Raw genomic sequence first — 19,266 nt, forward strand, 5'->3', positions numbered from 1 at the left:
GTTGTAGGTTCGATCCCTGGCCTCACACAGTGGGTTAAGGATCCGGTGTTGCCGTGAGCTGTGGTGTAGGTCGCAGACACAGCTTAGATCTGGTGTTGCTGTGGCTGTGGTAGAGGCCAGCAGCTGTAGCTCCAATTAGACCCCTAGCCTAGGAACCTCTATATGCTGCAGGTGTGGCCCTAAAAAGACAAAATACAAAAAAAAAAAAAAAAAAAAAGAGAGAGAGAGAGAGAAGTTACTCATTAATCTGTAGGGCTTATTTAAATATATCAAGTTTCTATGTGTGCTTTCATTTGATGAAAGGATTTTCCAGCTTAAAAAAGATCTTCAAGACCATAGGACTGCATCATGGAGCATATGTCCATCAGAGGGCCGCAGATCCATCAGAGGCAACCGTCTGGGAGGCAGTCAGTGGGAACTTGTGTTCCCATAGGTTTCCTACCTAGTGCTTAGTGTAAGACTTTAGAACTCTGTGTTTCAGGCTTCTCTGGAAAGTGTATTGCCCCTATTAATTGATCCAGTAGTCATATGCAGGCCCTCTCAAATGCTCACAGCTTTGCATTGATCTGTTGCCCACCCATGGCCACCAATTATAAGAAGCTACCTGGTCTCCTCAAGCCTTTATCTCTGTCTAGCGATTCTAGAAGAGATGTTTTAAAGCACCTTCTATTTCAGAATCCAAGCTAATTACCTGATGACTTATGATTGTGTGTGGAATTGTGAAGTAATCAGAAAATGCCAGCAAAATATCAAGTAGAGATCTTCCTGTTGGCCTTTCTTTGGTCAAATACCTAATTGTTTGACTTTTAGCTTTGTATAAACAGTGAAGGAGGAGAGGAGATGCTAGGAAATTCTTTCAAATTGATACTTTCTAGAAGAAATGGTAGCATCAAAGACATTGAAAATCTACCATACCTAGGCATCTGAAAAAAAAAAAAAAAGCAGTGGAATGGGTTGGATCACCTTCTTATCTTCTCAGTAATTCTTGCTAAAAGACAAAGCATCAGCTCAGATTTCTCTGATCAGTTTTCTAGGAGACCTTGACTTGCAGAATTTCTTCCTCTGTTTTAAATCTGAAACAATTAGTGATGAACTTTTTGTTGTTCTCTATGGCTATTACATCAGTTTTAGATCACATTCATTAGGAATGGAGTTGTATTCTTGTAGTGTACTTTGTAGTATCTTAAGTATGTATGGTACTTGCAGGCTCATTTTATAGGCTTTTGGAGAAGTTTTCCCTTTTAAAGGACTAGGCATTTCTGTAATTAATTTGATATACTCAGACACTAATTCATGATATAATAAATTAAATTGCAACTTAATATATATTTTAAGGAAATATTTGTAGTTTAGGCCACTAGCCTGGCAGAGTGAAGATGATATATATGGGTAAGTGCAGGCTGTTCCATTCTGGGGAGCATTAGTGTACACTAAGGCACAGCTACAGAAAGGATCATCCCTTAGTGTCAGTTTTCAGGTGTCAGACAATAGCATGAACTTTTGCAGATAAGTAAACCCACTCCATATGCAATGCCTTGTAAGAAATATGAGAAGATACGTAGATTAAAAAATTCCTGTGAATCCCTCTATAAAGAGGAGAAGGGCTAGAATGATACAAATCTGCATTAGAAAACCTTGTGATTCTTATTCACTCCTTGTGACTCACAGGAGTCTATACACCATTCTCAGACCTTTTCTAGTTGCACTCTCCTAATTGTTTGATTTTACATTCTCTTTCCCCACATTCTCCTTTGAGCGTGATGTGTTATGTGTGCCCTTTCATATTTTTAAATTAAATTTTATACACATTAATTTCTTTTAAGAAACATTTGATAGTGCTGTGAAGATCATTAAGCCAGTTGGTGACGTAGCTGTGTCAATATGGGCTCTCCCTCCTACCCTGACTCTTGACCACCACTGATTTGTTTACTTATAATTGGAGTATTTAGACCATGTATTCTAATAAATGTGGTTATTGATATGACTGAATTTAAATAGATCACCTTTGCTTTTTTTTGCTCTTGTTTCTGTTTTCCTCAGATTCTGTCTTCATTGGGATTAACTGAATACTTTCTTATGATGCCTTTTTATCTGTTTCATAAGTTTATTAACTACAACTCTTTTTTATTATTTCAGTGATGGGTTTATCTTTTATGTGTATACCTCTAACTTATCGCAGTCAGCCTTCAAATGATATTACATCACCTCACATATAGTAAAAGAACTTACATTAGTATACTTCCATTCCTCTATTTCTGGCCCTCAAGCTGTCGTTATTATAACTATCTAATTATCTAATAATAACATACATATATTATAAACTTATACATGTGTTATAAATGCTATACATTGTTTTTGTTATTCTTCTGGGGTTTTTTAAATTAAATAATCAATTATTTTTTAAAGAGATTTAAATAATAAGGAAAAATTGCATATAATTCCCCATGTATCTACCATTTTCAGTGCTCTTTATTTCTTTAATGTCCTGGTCTGCTAATTTTTATATCTGTGTTATTTTTTTCTCCTCATTATTTGCTGTATTTTGTAGCTTTTTTGCATGCCTGACCATTTTTTACTGGGTGTCAAAAATTGTGAATTTTACCTTGTTGGGTTCTGATTACTTTTATATTCTTAGAAATATTCTTGACGTTTGTTGAAAGATGCAACTTTAAGTTACTTTAAAAAAAAAAAAATCTGATCTTTTTTCTCTTTGCTTTTAATTCTGTTAGGCTAGGCCAGAGCCATTTTTAGTCTAGAGCAAATTATTCTCCACTATGGAGGCAAGATTCTTTTGAGTACTGTGCCTGGTACCCCTATGAATTATGAGGTTTCAAAGTCATGCTGGTTGGAACAAGCATTATTTCCTGCACTATATGAGTGTTCAGTGTGATACCCTCTAATCCCTTCAGGTACCTCTTTCTCCAGGTCTTCATGGTTTCCACATTCTCCTACCATCAGTTCTCTACTGAATACTTGAAAGGGATCCTCTAAAGATCACCTCAGTTCTCTCTCTGCATTTTTCTCCTCTCTAGCACTCTTCACTGTGAACGCTTACTGTCTTGGTCTCCCCAGACTCTTAGCCCCACCTCCTTAACTCAGCAAGTCAATCAAGCTCCACCTGCATTCCTACTCTACACTCTGTACCCTGAAAACTCTCTCAAAGAAATAAGCTTGGGCATTTGTAGTACTCACCTTCCATGTTTGAACGGATCATTGTGCTTTATTGCCCAATAATACTGTGTTTTGAAAAACATTTTTCCCCTTATTTTTCAAGTTATTTTCCTGGTTTTGGGTGAGAGGGTAAATCTTGTCCTTTATACCCTATGTTGAAGTCAGAAGTCTGTCTTTTGTTTTATACAATTGACTCTTACTTTTTTGAGGCATTGCTTTGGTATTCTCCTTTCCTAATATACTCATTTTTTATTTTTTCTAAAATTCAGAAATCACCTATTTTGAAATCATGCAGTATTAACTATTAGAGAGTAGAGTTTATAAATATTATCTAAATGAAGTATATATTATAGAATTGAAAATAACTCTTCTGATATGCATGTTTGGTTTTTTGTTTTTGTTTTTCTTTTGTTTTTTTCGTTTTTGTCTGTCCCACAGCATGTGGCATTCCATGGCCATGGATCAAATCCAAGCTGCAGCTGTGGCAATGCCGGATCCTTAATACACTGAGCCAGGCTGGGAATCAAACCCACGTCCCAGTGCTCCCAAGACGCCACTGATCCCTTTGCACCACAGCAGGAACTTCTGCATGTTCAGTTTTATAAGATCACTATTAAGGATCAGTAACTATCATCATTACCTGCATTTCAATACAGGAAGTTTAAATAGTTCTACTTTGTTCATGTGTAAAATTTACAAAAGTATACGAAAAGAGTAGGCCAAAGGAAAAGCCTACCCTTAGTGCTGGTGTAAGGTACAAGAAAAGAAAACTTGCAGAGTATAAGAAGCAGTCAAAGCAAAGGGCATTAGTCACATTAAGAGAAAAACATCTCATAGAGATGCGGCAGGATTTGTGGACTTAAAGCATTCAGAGGACCTGAGTTTGTGTTTAAGGATTGCTATCTATCTGCTATGTGGACTGATACCCATTACTTTCTAAGCCTTAGTTTCCCTCTTTCTTAGAGGGAGATAAGTATACTTTCTGAATCAGCTCATGGGACTATGTAAGCAAAACCAAATAGAGAAATATTAGTTATAGAACCTTCAAACTCTAGCATTCCTTAAAATATAAGATATTTTCAAAAGTAAGAGCTTTTTTACCAGCTTAATATATATAAATTCCATTGTCTTAAGGAGTGAAAAGGGGGAAAAAAGCAGTAAAAACCATTCAAACTATTATTTTTGTAGCTATTTACTAAAGTATTAATCATTTTTATTTTGATCATTTTATAACCTCTTAAATCTCAAAAGCATGATAAGATGGCCTGTATGAAAAAAAATAGAATCTAAGGGTTCAGAGAGACAATGAATACTCTTCAGTAATAAGAATATTCCATAGTTATACACACAAAATAGGTGAGTCTCCAAAAACATAATATTTAACAAAAATGCCCAGACATAGAAGGATATATACATTGTATTCAATTTATATAAAAGAAAAAAAAACTAAATTAAATTATGCTAAGCTGTTAGAAGTCAGAATAGTGGTTACCATTGGTGTGGGTGAGTGATAACAGTGATTGTAAGAGAGCTTTAAGAGGGTTTCAGGGTACTGATAATGATCTGTTTCTTAATCTGGGTACTATGCCTCTGGATGTATTTGGTTTATGAAAGCACATTGACCTGTACACTTATGTGTACTTTTCCATATGTAGATAATACTTGTTAAGAAATTAAAAACATATTATTGAAATATATATATAATCTTGAATCTTTACCCAATTAGTTTAGCAATATCCCCATATCAGAAATGAAAAAAATAAATAAATAATAAATTTAAGTTACTTTTAGTTACTAATAGCCAGGCAGCTGTTAGGTGGCTCAGATTAAATGGTCTTTAGTTTCCTTTCCAGTACTAAGATACTATGACTTTATAAATCCACCAATTTGGAATCTAACTTCCTGCCTTTCTTTTTATTTTAATTTTACTGGTCTTCCTAATTGATTAAAGTTTTCAAACTTCTATATCCAAAGAAAAGATTCTTTATTTTTAAATAATATACAGGAAGTTTTCTTGAATAGTCAGAGTTTATTATTTCTACTGATTTTTAATTTATTTCCTATGCTGATTATTTTATAGGCAAGCAAAGGTCGGACTACAATTGTGATAGCTCACCGGCTTTCCACTATTCGAAGTGCAGATATGATTGTGACCTTAAAAGATGGGATGGTGGTGGAAAAAGGAACACATGCTGAGCTAATGGCAAAACAGGGTCCTTATTATTCACTTGCAATATCTCAGGTAATGTTTACATGACATAATGTTATTTATACAAGATTTTTTTTCAACTTTTAAGAGGTCATGCCATGCTAGAAAAAAAAAAAAAGTACTGAATTATAATCATAGGTTTTACAAGGCAACCAAAGTTTACTTATAGTTCCTCAATGAAGAAATTTGTGTCTAATGTCGTCAGCATTGTGCTATATAAATGATAAAATTTAAAGAATTGGTATATAGCATCTAATGTATGTACATAGATGGTACATAGCATCTAATGTATGCCAGGCACAGTATCAGTAGACTTCAGTGCTGATATGTGGCAGATCCAGAGCAGCAACTCTATATCCTTTGATCTTTTGGTAGAACACAAAGGAATACAACACATGATCCCTACCTAAAAACTTAGCTATGGAGGCAAAATATACAATCATGCATGCAGATATTACAAGTTATAGAAATAAGCAAGATTGAGGGGGATGTGGAAAACTAGATTACTCATGGAAGGATTCATTAAGAAGTCTTGAAGATGAGAGGTAGGAGGTGGAAAAGGAGGAGAAGTCTAGGTAGTATAGGAGTAAGAAGGGGTAGTATAGGGGTAAGAAGAAGCTTGGTTTTCAGCTAAACAGAACAGACACCAGCCTTCCAAGAGTAACAGTGAATACTAGGGGAATAATGGAAAGAGTTGGATAATGCAGGTCAGATCATAGAAGGATTAGGACTTCCTGTGTAGTAGGCACCCAGTACAGTGCCTGGCACACAGTGGGCACTCAAAAAATCTGCTGAATGAAAGGATGCGCACATATATACATACCATGTACATACCTTGTTCTCACAGATAGCCAGAAAGTCATGTTAGGCAGTCAAGAGGAGACATGATAATGCTTGAGGCAAACTGGCAAATTTCTGTTTTGGCTGACCCAAATTTCTGCATGCCGTGTGGTCTACCCTACTGAGTTTAACATAGTTTTTCCATTAGGATACATTAACATAAGTGGTAGTGATTAGGCTCTAACTGTCTTCTTCATTCTCTCTTCTTCTTTTGGTGTGGAAGACAGCCTTCTTTCTAAGGGATCTCTACAGACAATTAATTTCAACCCTTTTTGGTTTATTTTACTTCTTCAACTTTCTGATTATATTTTTTGTCAACATTATTATTTCACAAATTAGGAAATTTAGAAAATTATGACCCTCCATCTCCTCATCAAACTTTCAAACTCCAGCTTTCTCCACAATGCTAGAATGAAGAATTTTTAACCATCCTATAAAGCAATGATAGCTAAAGAGAAAAGTTTGAAAATGTAATCGTATATTTATTTGAAAACTGCTTGATTCCAATTTTATTTCATAGTAGGCCATATTTTCCTTTAAAAATAAAATTTATGTGTTATTTGCCAGTTGAATTTGCATGAGTTTCATTCCATGGTAGACTTAACAATTTATAGTTGTTAAGTTCAATTTTTTTATTTTTTTTTTAATTTTTTGCTTCTTTGGGCCATATCCACAGCATATGGAGGTTCCCAGGCTAGGGGTGGAATGGGAGCTACAGCTGCTGGCGTATACCACAACCACAACCCGGGATCCGAGCTGCATCTGTGATCTACACCACAGTTCATGGCAATGCTTGATCCCCTGACCCACTAAGAGCCTGCATCCTCATGGATCGTAGCTGGGTTTGTTAACCACTGAGCCATGAAGGGAAAAATAATGAGCCAAAGTTCATTATTTTTAAACTGATAATTGTAATAGTAAAAGGAATTTCCTTTAGTCAAAGTAACCCTTACTTTGAGACTTTTAAAAACCACTACACTCAGATCTTTCTTTGAAGTAACACTTTATTTTTCATTGTAACTAAACTAAAATTCCATTTTTAGGTGTTAGTTTCACAATATAAGGAAAATAAAAATGGAGTGTTTGATATAAAAGTATAAAAATTTAAAACACCTTACTCAAAATGGATTTGTACTGATTACCTAAAATAATGTTCATCTGTTATAACATGACAATTTTAAAGATTAATACTCAGTGAACAACTCTAATATTCTGGGAACTGTATGGTAACATAACATACATGATATCTGCATAAACAGTAACATATTTCTGAAACTCTAAATGCACTTATTTGTTATTATTGCCTGTGGTATCCAAATGAATCAATTTATGACTTCATGATTTTCATAAGTGTTAATTTTAAAGTTAATGCTGCTAAGAAAATCAATCGCAAAAAGCAGCATAGCAAAATGGTTAAGGTTACAAGCTCTGGAGATACTGCAAGTTGAAATCTTTCTCTGCCCCTTAGTAGTTTTAGGATTTTGGATAAGTGGTTTAAATATTCTGTGCCTCAGTTTTCTAATCTCTAACATGGGAAAAATAATAGTAATGTATTAATGAATTACAGTGAGTGTTAAATGAGTTCATGTAAAGTACTTAGAATTATTGTTGACATGATAAATTTTATTATATTACTAGTCCTACCATTAGCAATTGTTATCCAATCAAACTTTTCAAGAAAGTTCAAACCATGGTTATTGCTGTAACCATGTACAAATTAATACTGTAATTATATATTTAGAACATATATAATTATTTACAGACATAGTGAGTATTTCAGTTTCCTTCAGTGAGTTTCCACATGAAAATGAAAAGTTTCCCATCCTGGCTCAGCAGTAACAAACCCAACTAGTATCCATGAAGACACAGGTTCAGTTTCTGGCTTGCTTAGTGGGTTAAGGCTCCGGCATTGCTGTGAGCTATAGCGTAAGTTGCAGGCGCAGCAGCTACAGCTAAAGCTGTAGGCCAGCAGCTACAGCTCCAACTGGACCCCTAGCCTGGAAACTTTCATATGCTGTGGGCTCGGCCCTTAAAAAAAAAGTTAAAAAAAAAAGAAATATAAACATATAGAAGGGAGTTCCCATTATGGCTCAGCGATTAACAAACCCGACTAGCATCCATGAGCACGCGGGTTCAATCCCTAGCCTTGCTCAGTGGGTCAAGGATCATGCTGTGAGCTGTAGTGTAAGTCGCAGACGCAGCTTGGATCTTGTGTTGTTGTGACTCTTGGACCCCTAGCCTGGGAACCTCCATATGCTGCAGGTGCAGCCCTGAAAAAAGACAAAAAGACCAAAAAAAAAAAAAAAAAGATGGAAATATATACATACCAAAACTTCTTGTCATTGTTATTTTGTCTAGCAGCCTTCTCAGGAAAAGGAATTGTCTTTGACCTGTTAAACCACCTTTTTAGAAAAATTTATAAGAAATCAAATTTTTTATTTGAAATTCACCACAAGGTAAATAGTTATTGGGGGAAAAAAAAAGTGCCAAATAAAAAATTTCTTTCTTTGGAGGTGCTATCGTGAGGCAGCAGAAACGAATCCCACTAGGAACCATGAGGTTTCGGTTTGATCCCTGGTCTCACTCAGTAGGTTAAGGATCTGGCTTGGATCTGGCGTTGCTGTTGCTGTGGTGTAGGCCAGCAGGTGTAGCTCCATTTGGACCCTTAGCCTGGGAACCTCCATATGCCGTGGGTACAGCCTTAAAATGACAAAAGACCAAAAAAAGAAAAAAAAAAAAAAACAGTCTTTCTTGTCAGAGAAATTTATAGAAAAAAAGAAAGTGATCACATAAAGAAAGGAATGTCTGATTAAAGATGTTATGATAGTATAAGGCTAGTTTAAATTCATGGTACTTTGAAATAACTGATTAATAGTTGTTAATCTTATTAAAGAATCGAAGTGTCTCTGGGAAGCCTTCTGTATACATACCCTCCTTTGCACCTAAATTTACCTAAGTCTTTCCAGGTCTGGGCCACCATCATCCTAGTTGGGCTCTTCGTTTCTGTTTTGACACTTCCTCCCATCTCTTCATAACGAAATCACAAATTTACTCACACTGCATTCAGATGAGCAGAGAATATGTACCTCCTTTATTTCACTAAAACTGTCTCATTTATTGGAGTAGCTCAAGAAACAAAAACTACACTTAGAGCAGTCTGGTGTAGAACTTCATAATTTAAAGTTTCTTAAGGTTATCTTGATGTCTTTGGAATTTCGTATTCTTCTGGAACTGGCCCCACCAGTTTTGCCTTTTGATCAGTTTGGAATGGGCAGCAGCAGCAGGCCTGGAAAGTTTTGTCTCCTGAGATCTATGTGAGGCCTAGGACAAGCCTCACATTTAAGTGCCCAGCTACATGTTATAAATTTATAAGCTCCAGAAAAGGCTAAGGAGAAAGGGTCAGAAATAGTTTTTATGAATCATCTCTCTCACAAAGCTCCTTTTACTAACATCTGTCCTTGGTAGTGGAATAATTGGGGTTAAGACATGGTTTTCTCTAGTTCATTATATAGGTCTTTAGGAGAAACAAGGCACAATAAGCTATTGTCACTAACTAGTATGAAGTAGTCTTATTAGCTTTCTATCGTGTCTAAAAACTTCAGCAAGAATTGCTCAAGAATAATATGACTTTCAGTAACAGAGGTGGTATAGTTTTAGAGGGATGCTTATTAAAGTTGCTTTGAATTTTTAAGGCATTATTCTAGTTTTAACATATATATTCTTCATTTAAGGATATTAAAAAAGCTGATGAACAGATGGAATCAATGGCATATTCTACTGAAAAAAATACCAGCTCAACTCCTCTGTGCTCTATGAATAGCATCAATCCAGATACTGACAAGTCTGAGGACTCCATCCAGTATAAGAAGGTAATGGTTCAACTATCAATAAGTTCTGCCGACATGTTCACCAATGAATTTTGACACCATTCCTTATAATATTTAGAATGTATTTATTATGAAATGTTATTAAAGCACCTAGTTTACCAAACATAAGTCTTTCCCAAACTTCACTCTAACATCACTGTGACACATAAGAAAGAGGCCCTCAAATAAGATTGCATTTATGCCGGAGTTCATTGTTGGGGCAAGAAATCTCATGAGAATCCTTTCCTATGTGCCAAACCATAGTAGCTCAGGAAGTGTGGTACAGAAACCACCATTGATGTTCAAGATCAATTTGAGTCATATAAGGACTCAGATCTACTCAGTGGATGCAGATCAGCACTAGCATGTACAGGATCCAGTCTTCCAATCCCAGGGTACAACTCTAATAGCTTTGTCCATTTGGGCAAGAGTACCTGTTCCCATGCTTGCTTCTCCTCTCCTACCCCCAGGCTCTTCTGCAGTCCAGATCACCATGCTTTAACCGTCTTTATACCTCATACTCCTCAGTACTACTTCTCTTCAGTCTCCACTCTAGTCTAATATCTCTATTCCATTCCCTTCTCTTAACATGCCCAGTGCCTACTCTGGCCCTCGACCTCCACTCTAAACATTTTCCTTAGCCCTCCTTCATAAAACATCATTCCATCTCACCTCAGCCCATGCCTCTTGAAGCCTCTGAATTCCCTAATCCCAACCCTCTCCTCAACACCAGTCAGCATCACTCAGCCTCCTTTTGCTGCTTCTCAGTTGTAAACTCACATACCTTGAAATCGCCTGCCCAGACGCTGAATATTAGCTTCTATCTTCCTAACCCGCAGCTTCCATATCACCCCACTTCTATCTTTGGTCTACTGTTTTCTCCTAAGATGGAATTCTCTTCTCCTTGAGTCTGACAGATACTTGAGGTTGAACCACCCCATAGCTATTGCCACCATCTCTCTTCTTGGTCTCATCTGCCAATTATCTCCCTGAAGCTCTGGAATTATCTGCCTGTAGCCCTGGGAGTATCTGCCCCAAACTCCCTCCTCTGCCCTTTTCTGGCACTGTCTGTCTACAACTTTTAATCCTTGATGCAATGCTTTCTCTTTAGGTACATGATCATACATGGCATTCACACTTAAATTTTTCCCTATCTATCAATTTTCTTTTAAAAGTTTCACTTACATAAACTACAAAGAAAAAAAATCAAGTAAATAATAATGCATATGATTTGCCATATGGCTGAATGCCTGTAAGAATACCGTACAAGAGTTTGTACTGTATGAGAATTTGTGAAACACTGTGCAAGAGTTTAAAAAAATGCTATGTTAAAACATCTCTTTAGAGCTCCTGGACCTTCCACTGTAATTGCTACAAATAGAATAAAAACATACCTGGAAGTCTGAAAACTCACTAGATCTATAAAGAAGATTTTTCAAAAACCTAATAAAGATTAAAATTACAAGATTAAAAAACAACTGTCATACTTCTAGAGAAAATGGTAGTGTAAATTTATGCTACATTACAACTGTGCCGCTCCATACACATGGGAATGTTAGATAAAACCTAAAAAGAGAAAAACTGGTAAGACATTCCTAGGCTCCAAAAACAAGATAAATATCTCTACCAACCAGAAATAGAACAAACTGCAGGGGTGAGCTGGACCTACTCTTAAAATGAAGCTGAAACATGGCTATCTGGTGCCTATAGCTATAGCATGTGCAAAAGCTGAGAGCCTGGAAGGATAGTCTTACAACCAAAAACTGAAACAAGCCAAGCCTCAGCTCCATGACCATGTTTGAAAAGGATTCTTTCAGACTGTGGTAATGAAGTGAAAAGTGAACAAAGAAATGAAAGAACTATAAAAAAAAATAATGAGGGATTACCCATCGTGGCTCAGTAGTAACAAACCCGACTAGAATCCATGAGGATGTGGGTTTAATCCCTGGCCTTGCTCAGTGGGTTAACAAGCTGGCATTGCAGTGAACTGTGGTGTAGGTTGCAGACGCGGCTTGGATCCTGCATTTCTATGGCTCTGGCATAGGCCAGCGGCTATGGCTTCGATTCAACCCCTAGCCTGGGAACCTCCATATGCCGCAGGAGCAGCGCGAAAAATGGCAAAAAGACAAAAAAAAAAAAAAAAAAGAAGAAGTTCATCCTATAGGAGCCTTCCCAGTAAGCCCACCTGAAAGAGCAGGAAGAAAAATCCCCTCCTAAAGTGTCTGTCCAGTACCCTCTACTGACAGAGCTTGACATTTTACCAGCTGGTAAAGGAGAAATTTCTATCAGACTGAAGGGTGAATTTGGACCTGAGGAGCAATAAACCAATAACCGGGACAGAGCTGATATTATTTTAAATAGAGGAAACAGCAAATATAAGGGCCCGGAATTGGGAGACACAGTAACTGAGGAAGAGAGAAGTAGGCAGGGAGGTATATGAGAAGCTCAAGGACCAGATGATGTGGTGCCTTGTAGGCCATAGTAATAGCTTTGGATTCTCTTCTTACTCTTAACAGAAAGCCTTTGGTGATTTTTAACCAGTGCTTCATGACTCACAAGGAATTAACCTGAATTAAATCCCATCTATCCTTGATATAAATTTAATGTACTTTAATTATGAATTCAAACAACAAACAACACTAATATTACCAGGGTCTATAATGTCACCAATGAAAATCACAGAAATATATATGTCACATTGTAGTTATCAGAGATATCTTAGAATATCTTTGTATTCATCTCTATTAGATCTTATTATTTAATGTGCTAATGATGAAGCACATAATTATATCACAGCTTTGGATTTTTTGCTAAACATTTTGAATATTATATTTCAATATAATTGGCTTTCTTTGAGACCTAAGTTTTATTTAGTACATTGTTATCAATTCTTCTGAGAAGGAGTTCATAGATTTCACAAATTTTCCAAAGGGGTCCATGATACAAAACAGATTAACAACTGTTGCAGGAGAGGATCTTACTCAGAAGAGTGCATGAACTGATTTACTTAATGTGGCTGCGAGAATGGTGTTTGGGAGCCAGAGTAAGAGTGGGAAGAGCAAGCAGAAAACAGATGATAATGGATAAAAAATGGACCGATGGGCCCGACTAAAGCAGTCTAAGGAGAAATAAAGAATAGATGGAGAAGCAATTAGGACAGAAGATTGAGACTGAGGATACTACAAAATTTAAATTCAGGTAGAGAACAGTAGCCAGTACTGGAGCCTAAAGAATGGCTAGAAAATAAAATGAAAGCAAGGAGTGTTTGGTATCATAGAAGTCAACTAAAGAAATATTACCAAAAGAGGAAGAAATCATTTATGTCAGTTGCTTTGGAAACCAGATGAAATCAGAGATTTCTACTTATAGCCAAGAAAGATTAACAGGAGTGAGACTTGCCTTCCTGCTTGACACACCTAAGAAACTAGACAAAGTATGTGAAACAGTTTTCTAACTTTGGACATCAGGCATAAGAAGACAGTAATCCCTGAAGAAGGGGAAACAAATTAGATGAATCTTATCATTGACCCAGGTTACTATCAAGTTATAAGCCTCAGAGCTGGAAGGAAAAACTAGGCAGAGCCCAGGAGACCAAAGTAGTCAGTCTTCAGAGCAGAGAACTAGAAGAAAGAGAACTGCTCAGAGACAGAGACAGAGAGAGAGTTGCAGAGATGTGCAGAGGTTTTCAAGGTTCTCCCTTGAGTCTTCATCTGAATACTAAACAGTGCATTTATTGAGAAAACTGACAAAGGCAAAGGAATGGATGAGAAGGAAAAATCCTTAGAGCTTACAGAGGGCCAGGAATAATTTTTATTAAACCAGCCAAAGTGAGGAATCTCTAAATTCATAGGGCTTTGAGTTGAATCTAAAGGAAGTATTAACTCAAAGGGGGAAAATTATCCCCAGACTAAACTCAGCTCTGAGCCCAACTAACAAAGCCCAAGAGCAAACTAGCAGTCCTGCTGTGACCTGCGCTAGGGTGGGCAGTAGAGCTGCTGTGGTAGTTCAAATGTGTTCCAGAACAAGGCACAACAATATATGTAAGAATTCAAATAATATCCAATGAGTAAAATTTACAGTGTCTGGCATTCAATCAAAAATCTCCAGGCAAGTACAGAAGCAGGAAAATTGTACCCAAAATGAAGGGGGAAAATAGATCAGTAGAAATAGACCTAGAAATTATACACTTGGTAGAATCAGTGGGAATGTTAAACAACTATTATAACTATATTTTATATGCTCCCAAAGGAGTGAGGGAACCAAAAATCTTTTGAACAGGAATTTAAAAAAAAAATTTCCAAACCTGGTGAAAATTGAAAATTCACAGATCCAAGAAGCTCAATAAATTCCAACCAGCAGAAAAATGAGAAACACTATAATCAAATTGCTTTAAAAAAGTGATGGGGGAGTTCCCGTCATGGCGAAGCAGAAATGAATCCAACTAGGAACCATGAGGTTGCAGGTTCGATCCCTGAGCTTGCTTAGTGGGTTAAGGATCCGGCATTGCCATGAGCTGTGATGTTTTTTGATGTAGCTCAGATCTGGTGTTGCTGTGGCTGAGGTGTAGGCGGGCACTGTAGCTCCAATTTGACCCCAGCCTGGAAACCTCCATGTGCCATGGGTGCAGCCCTAAAAAGACCAAAAAAAAAAAAGTGATAGAAAAATTATAAAGTCTCTAGAGAAAATCATCACGATTTATATAAAGGAAAAAATAAGAAATATCACAGAATTCCATTAGAAACAGTGCAAACCGGAGGACAATAGAGCAATATCTTTAATCAGAGGGGGGAAAAAAGTTGAATTAGAATGCTACCTGCAGAAAAATACCTTTCAAAAATAAGGGCAATATGCAGAATGGTTCAGGGGGAAAAAGAGAGCTAAAATAATTCATCACCTGCAGACCTATACTACAAGGAATGTTAAAGGAAGTTCTTCAGCCAAAAGAAAAGTGATAACAGATTATAAAAAGGAATGAAAAGTATCAAAAATAATAAATAAAAGGGTTAAGGAATTCCTGTTGTGGTGCAGCAGAAATGATTCCAATCCCTGGCCCCACTCAGTGGGTTAAGGATCTGGCGTTGCCGTGAGCTGTGGTGTAGTTTGCAGATGCAGCTTGGATCTGATGTTGCTGTGGCTGTGGCGGAGGCTAGCAGTTGTAGCTCTGATTGGACCCCTAGGCTGGGAAGCTCCGTATGCTGTGAGTGTGGCCCTAAAAAGCAAATAAATAAATAGGTTAACATAATATAATGTTTTTAAAATCTGGTTTTTAAAGAAAAATAAAACACAGTGTGGGGATTACAATATAGGTAAAAGTATAAAAACAATAGCCAGAAGATTAGGAATGGAAGTATTCTATTTTAAGGTTCTTAAATGGTATATAATATTACTTGAAGGTAGACTATAATGTTAATGGCAATTAAGGTAGATTTCAGAGCAAAAAAATTACCAGGGATAAGGATGGTTATCTGAAAATTAAAAAAGAATCAATTTATCAAGAACTGAAAAAAGAAATACACAATTGTATTCAGATGTTTCAACACCCTTTTTTAAATATTGATAAAGTAGATAAAAAGATGTGCATATGAGAAATAAGCACACAAAAAATGCATAACATCATTAAGCATTAGAGAAATGCAAATTAAATCATAATTGAGATCTCACAATACACCTATTAGAATGATTAAATCTAAAAAGATTGTATGAAGTATTGGTGGCTTGGGAGCAGCTAGAACTCCACATTTTCTGGTGGTAGTAAAAAATAGTAAATCCACTTTTTAAAATAATTTAGCAGTTTTTTAAAAAGTTAAACATAACACTTACTCTATGATCCAGCCACTCGAGAGGAATGAAAGCCTATATCCACAGACTTGTATGTGTTCATAGCAGCTTGATATGTAATAGCCCCAAACTGGGATTGACCCAAACTTATGTAAAAGGTAAATGGATACATAAATTGTAGTATAGCCACACTGTGAAATACTACTCAGCAATGAAAATGAAGGGAATATTAATTCATGTATAACAGTGTAGATAAATCTCAGAGTAACATTTGAGCAAAAGTAGCTAGATGTAAAGAGTACATATCAATACACATTCTTCTCAAGTGCACATGGAACATTCTCAAGAATCGACCATATATTGGGACACAAACCTAACCTCAACAACTATAGGAGCATAGAAATTATCTCAAGTATCTTCTCTGACCACAACGCCATGAAATTAGAAATCAACCATGGGAAAAGAAATGAGAAAAAAACTACTACATGGAGACTAAACAACATGCTACTAAAAAACCAATGGGTCAATGAGGAAATCAAGAAGGAAATTAAAAAATACCTTGAAACAAATGACAATGAAGACACAACCTCTCAAAATCTATGGGATGCTGCAAAAGCAGTGCTCAGAGGGAAATTTACAGCAATACAGGCCTTTCTCAAAAAAAGAAGAAAGATCCCAAATGGACAACTTAACCCTCCACCTAAATGAATTAGAAAAAGAAGAACAAAAAAGACCTAAAGTCAGCAAAAGGAAGGAAATTATAAAGATCAAAGAAGAAATCAATAAAATAGAGATTCAAAAAAACAATAGAGAAAATTAATAAAACCAAGAGCTGCTTGTTTGAAAAGGTAAACAAAATTGACAAACCCCTGGCCAGACTCACTAAAAATAGGAGAGAAAGAACTCAAATAACCAAAATTATAAATGAAAAAAGAGAAATCACAATGGTTACTGCACAAATACAAAAAACCATAAGAGAATACTATGAACAACTATATGCCAACAAATTTGACAACCTAGAAGAAATGGACAATTTTCTAGAATTTTACAGCCTGCCAAAACTGAATCAAGAAGAAACAGACCAACCGAACAGACCGATCACTAGAAATGAAATTGAAGATGGCATAAAACATTCCCTAAAAATAAAAGTCCAGGACCAGATGGCTTCACAGGAGAATTCTACCAAACATATAAAGAGGAAGTGGTGCCCATCCTCCTTAAACTCTTTCAAAAGGTTGAAGAAGAAGGAATACTCCCAAAGATATTCTATGATGCCACCATCACCCTAATTCCAAGACAGAGATACCACCAAAAAAGAAAACTATCGGCCAATATCTTTGATGAATATAGATGCAAAAATTCTCAACAAAATCTTAGCCAACCGAATCCAACAACATATCAAAAAAAATCATACACCATGACCAGGTAGGGTTCATCCCAGGTTCACAATGATGCTTCAACATACGCAAATCAATCAACGTCATACACCACATTAGCAAAAGAAAAGTCAAAAACCATATGATCCTCTCAATAGATGCAGAAAAAGCATTTGACAAAGTCCAACATCCATTCATGATCAAGACCCTCGCCAAAGTGGGTATAGAGGGAACATTCCTGAACATAATCAAAGCCATTTATGACAAACCCACAGCAAATATAATACTCAATGGGGAAAAACTGAAAGCCTTCTCACTCAAATCTGGAACAAGACAGGGATGCCCACTCTCACCACTGCTCTTCAACATAGTTTTGGAAGTCCTAGCCACAGCAATTAGACAAACAAAAGAAATAAAAGGCATGCATATAGGAAGAGAAGAGATAAAACTGTCACTGTACGCAGACAACGTGATACTATACATAGAAAATCCTAAGGACTCAACCCCAAAAACTACTTGAACTGATCAACAAATTCAGCAAAGTAGCAGGATATAAGATTAACATTCAGAAGTCAGTCACATTTCTGTATACCAGCAATGAAATATTAGAAAAGGAATACAAAAATACAATACCTTTTTAAAATTGCACCTCACAAAATCAAATACCTCAGAATACACCTGACCAAGGAGGTAAAGGACCTATATGCTGAGAACTATAAAACTATAATCAAAGAAATCAAAGAAGATGGAAAGAAATGGAAAGATATTCCATGTTCCTGGATTGGAAAAATCAGTATTGTAAAAATGGCCATACCACCCAAAGCAATCTACAGATTCAATGCAATCCGTATCAAATTACCCATGACATTTTTCACAGAACTAGAACAAACAATCCAAACATTTATATGGAACCACAAAAGACCCAGAATCGCCAAAGCAATCCTGAGAAACAAAAACCAAGCAGGAGGCATAACTCTCCCAGACTTAAAAAAATATTACAAAGCCACAGTCATCAAAACAGTGTGGTACTGGTACCAAAACAGACAGACAGACCAATGGAACAGAATAGAGAACCCAAAAATAAACCCTGACACCTATGGTCAACTAATCTTTGACAAGGGAGGCAAGAACATAAAATGGGAAAAAGAAAGTCTATTCAGCAAGCATTGCTGGGAAACCTGGACAGCTGCATGCAAAGTAATGAAACTAGAACACACCCTCACACCATGCACAAAAATAAACTCCAAATGGCTGAAAGACTTAAATATACGACAGGACACCATCAAACTCCTAGAAGAGAACATAGGCAAAACACTCTCTGACATCAACATCATGAATATTTTCTCAGGTCAGTCTCCCAAAGCAATAGAAATTAGAGCAAAAATAAACCCATGGGACCTCATCAAACTGAAAAGCTTTTGCCCAGCAAAGGAAACCCAAAAGAAAACAAAAAGACAACTTTCAGAATGGGAGAAAATAGTTTCAAATGATGCAACTGACAAGGGCTTAATCTCTAGAATATATATACAACTCAACAGCAAAAAAGCCAACAATGCAATGGAAAAATGGGCAAAAGACCTGAATAGACTGTTCTCCAAGGAAGCTATGCAGATGGCCAGCAAACACATGGAAATGCTCAACATCCCTGATTATGAGAGAAATGCAAATCAAAACTACCATGAGATACCACCTCACACCAGTCAGAATGGCCCTCACTAATAAGTCCACAAATAACAAGTGCTGGAGGGGGTGTGGAGAAAAGGGAACCCTCCTGCACTGTTGGGAATGTAAACTGGTACAGCCACTGTGGAGAACAGTTTGGAGATACCTTAGAAATCTACACATAGAACTTCCATATGACCCCGCAATCCCACTCTTGGGCATCTATCCGGACAAAACTCTACTGAAAAGAGACACATGCACCCGCGTGTTCATTGCAGCACTATTCACAATAGCCAGGACATGGAAACAACCCAAATGGCCATCAGCAGATGATTGGATTTGGAAGAGGTGGTATATATACACA

General features: G+C 36.6%; 1 protein-coding gene across 42 annotated transcripts in view; it reads left to right on the forward strand.

Moving 5' to 3' along the window:
• Positions 1-19,266, forward strand: part of ABCB5 (ATP binding cassette subfamily B member 5) — a 157,957-nt gene that overhangs the window by 73,836 nt on the left and 64,855 nt on the right. For all 42 annotated transcript variants that reach the window (XR_014816812.1, XR_014816813.1, XR_014816811.1 and 39 more), the window contains 2 exons: positions 5,252-5,413; positions 9,952-10,089. Coding sequence is in view for 39 of the 42 variants with exons in the window: in XM_084978436.1 (XP_084834562.1) it covers positions 5,252-5,413; positions 9,952-10,089 (300 nt within the window). In the remaining 3 variants the exon portion in view is untranslated. The remainder of the gene's footprint in view (positions 1-5,251; positions 5,414-9,951; positions 10,090-19,266) is intronic.

The sequence above is a fragment of the Sus scrofa genome, chromosome 9, assembly GCF_054392235.1.
Source record: "Sus scrofa isolate SSC_HxYL_T2T_F1_AM1 chromosome 9, Sscrofa_HxYL_maternal_Yorkshire_Landrace_v2.0, whole genome shotgun sequence".
In the NCBI taxonomy this organism is placed as follows: domain Eukaryota; kingdom Metazoa; phylum Chordata; class Mammalia; order Artiodactyla; family Suidae; genus Sus; species Sus scrofa.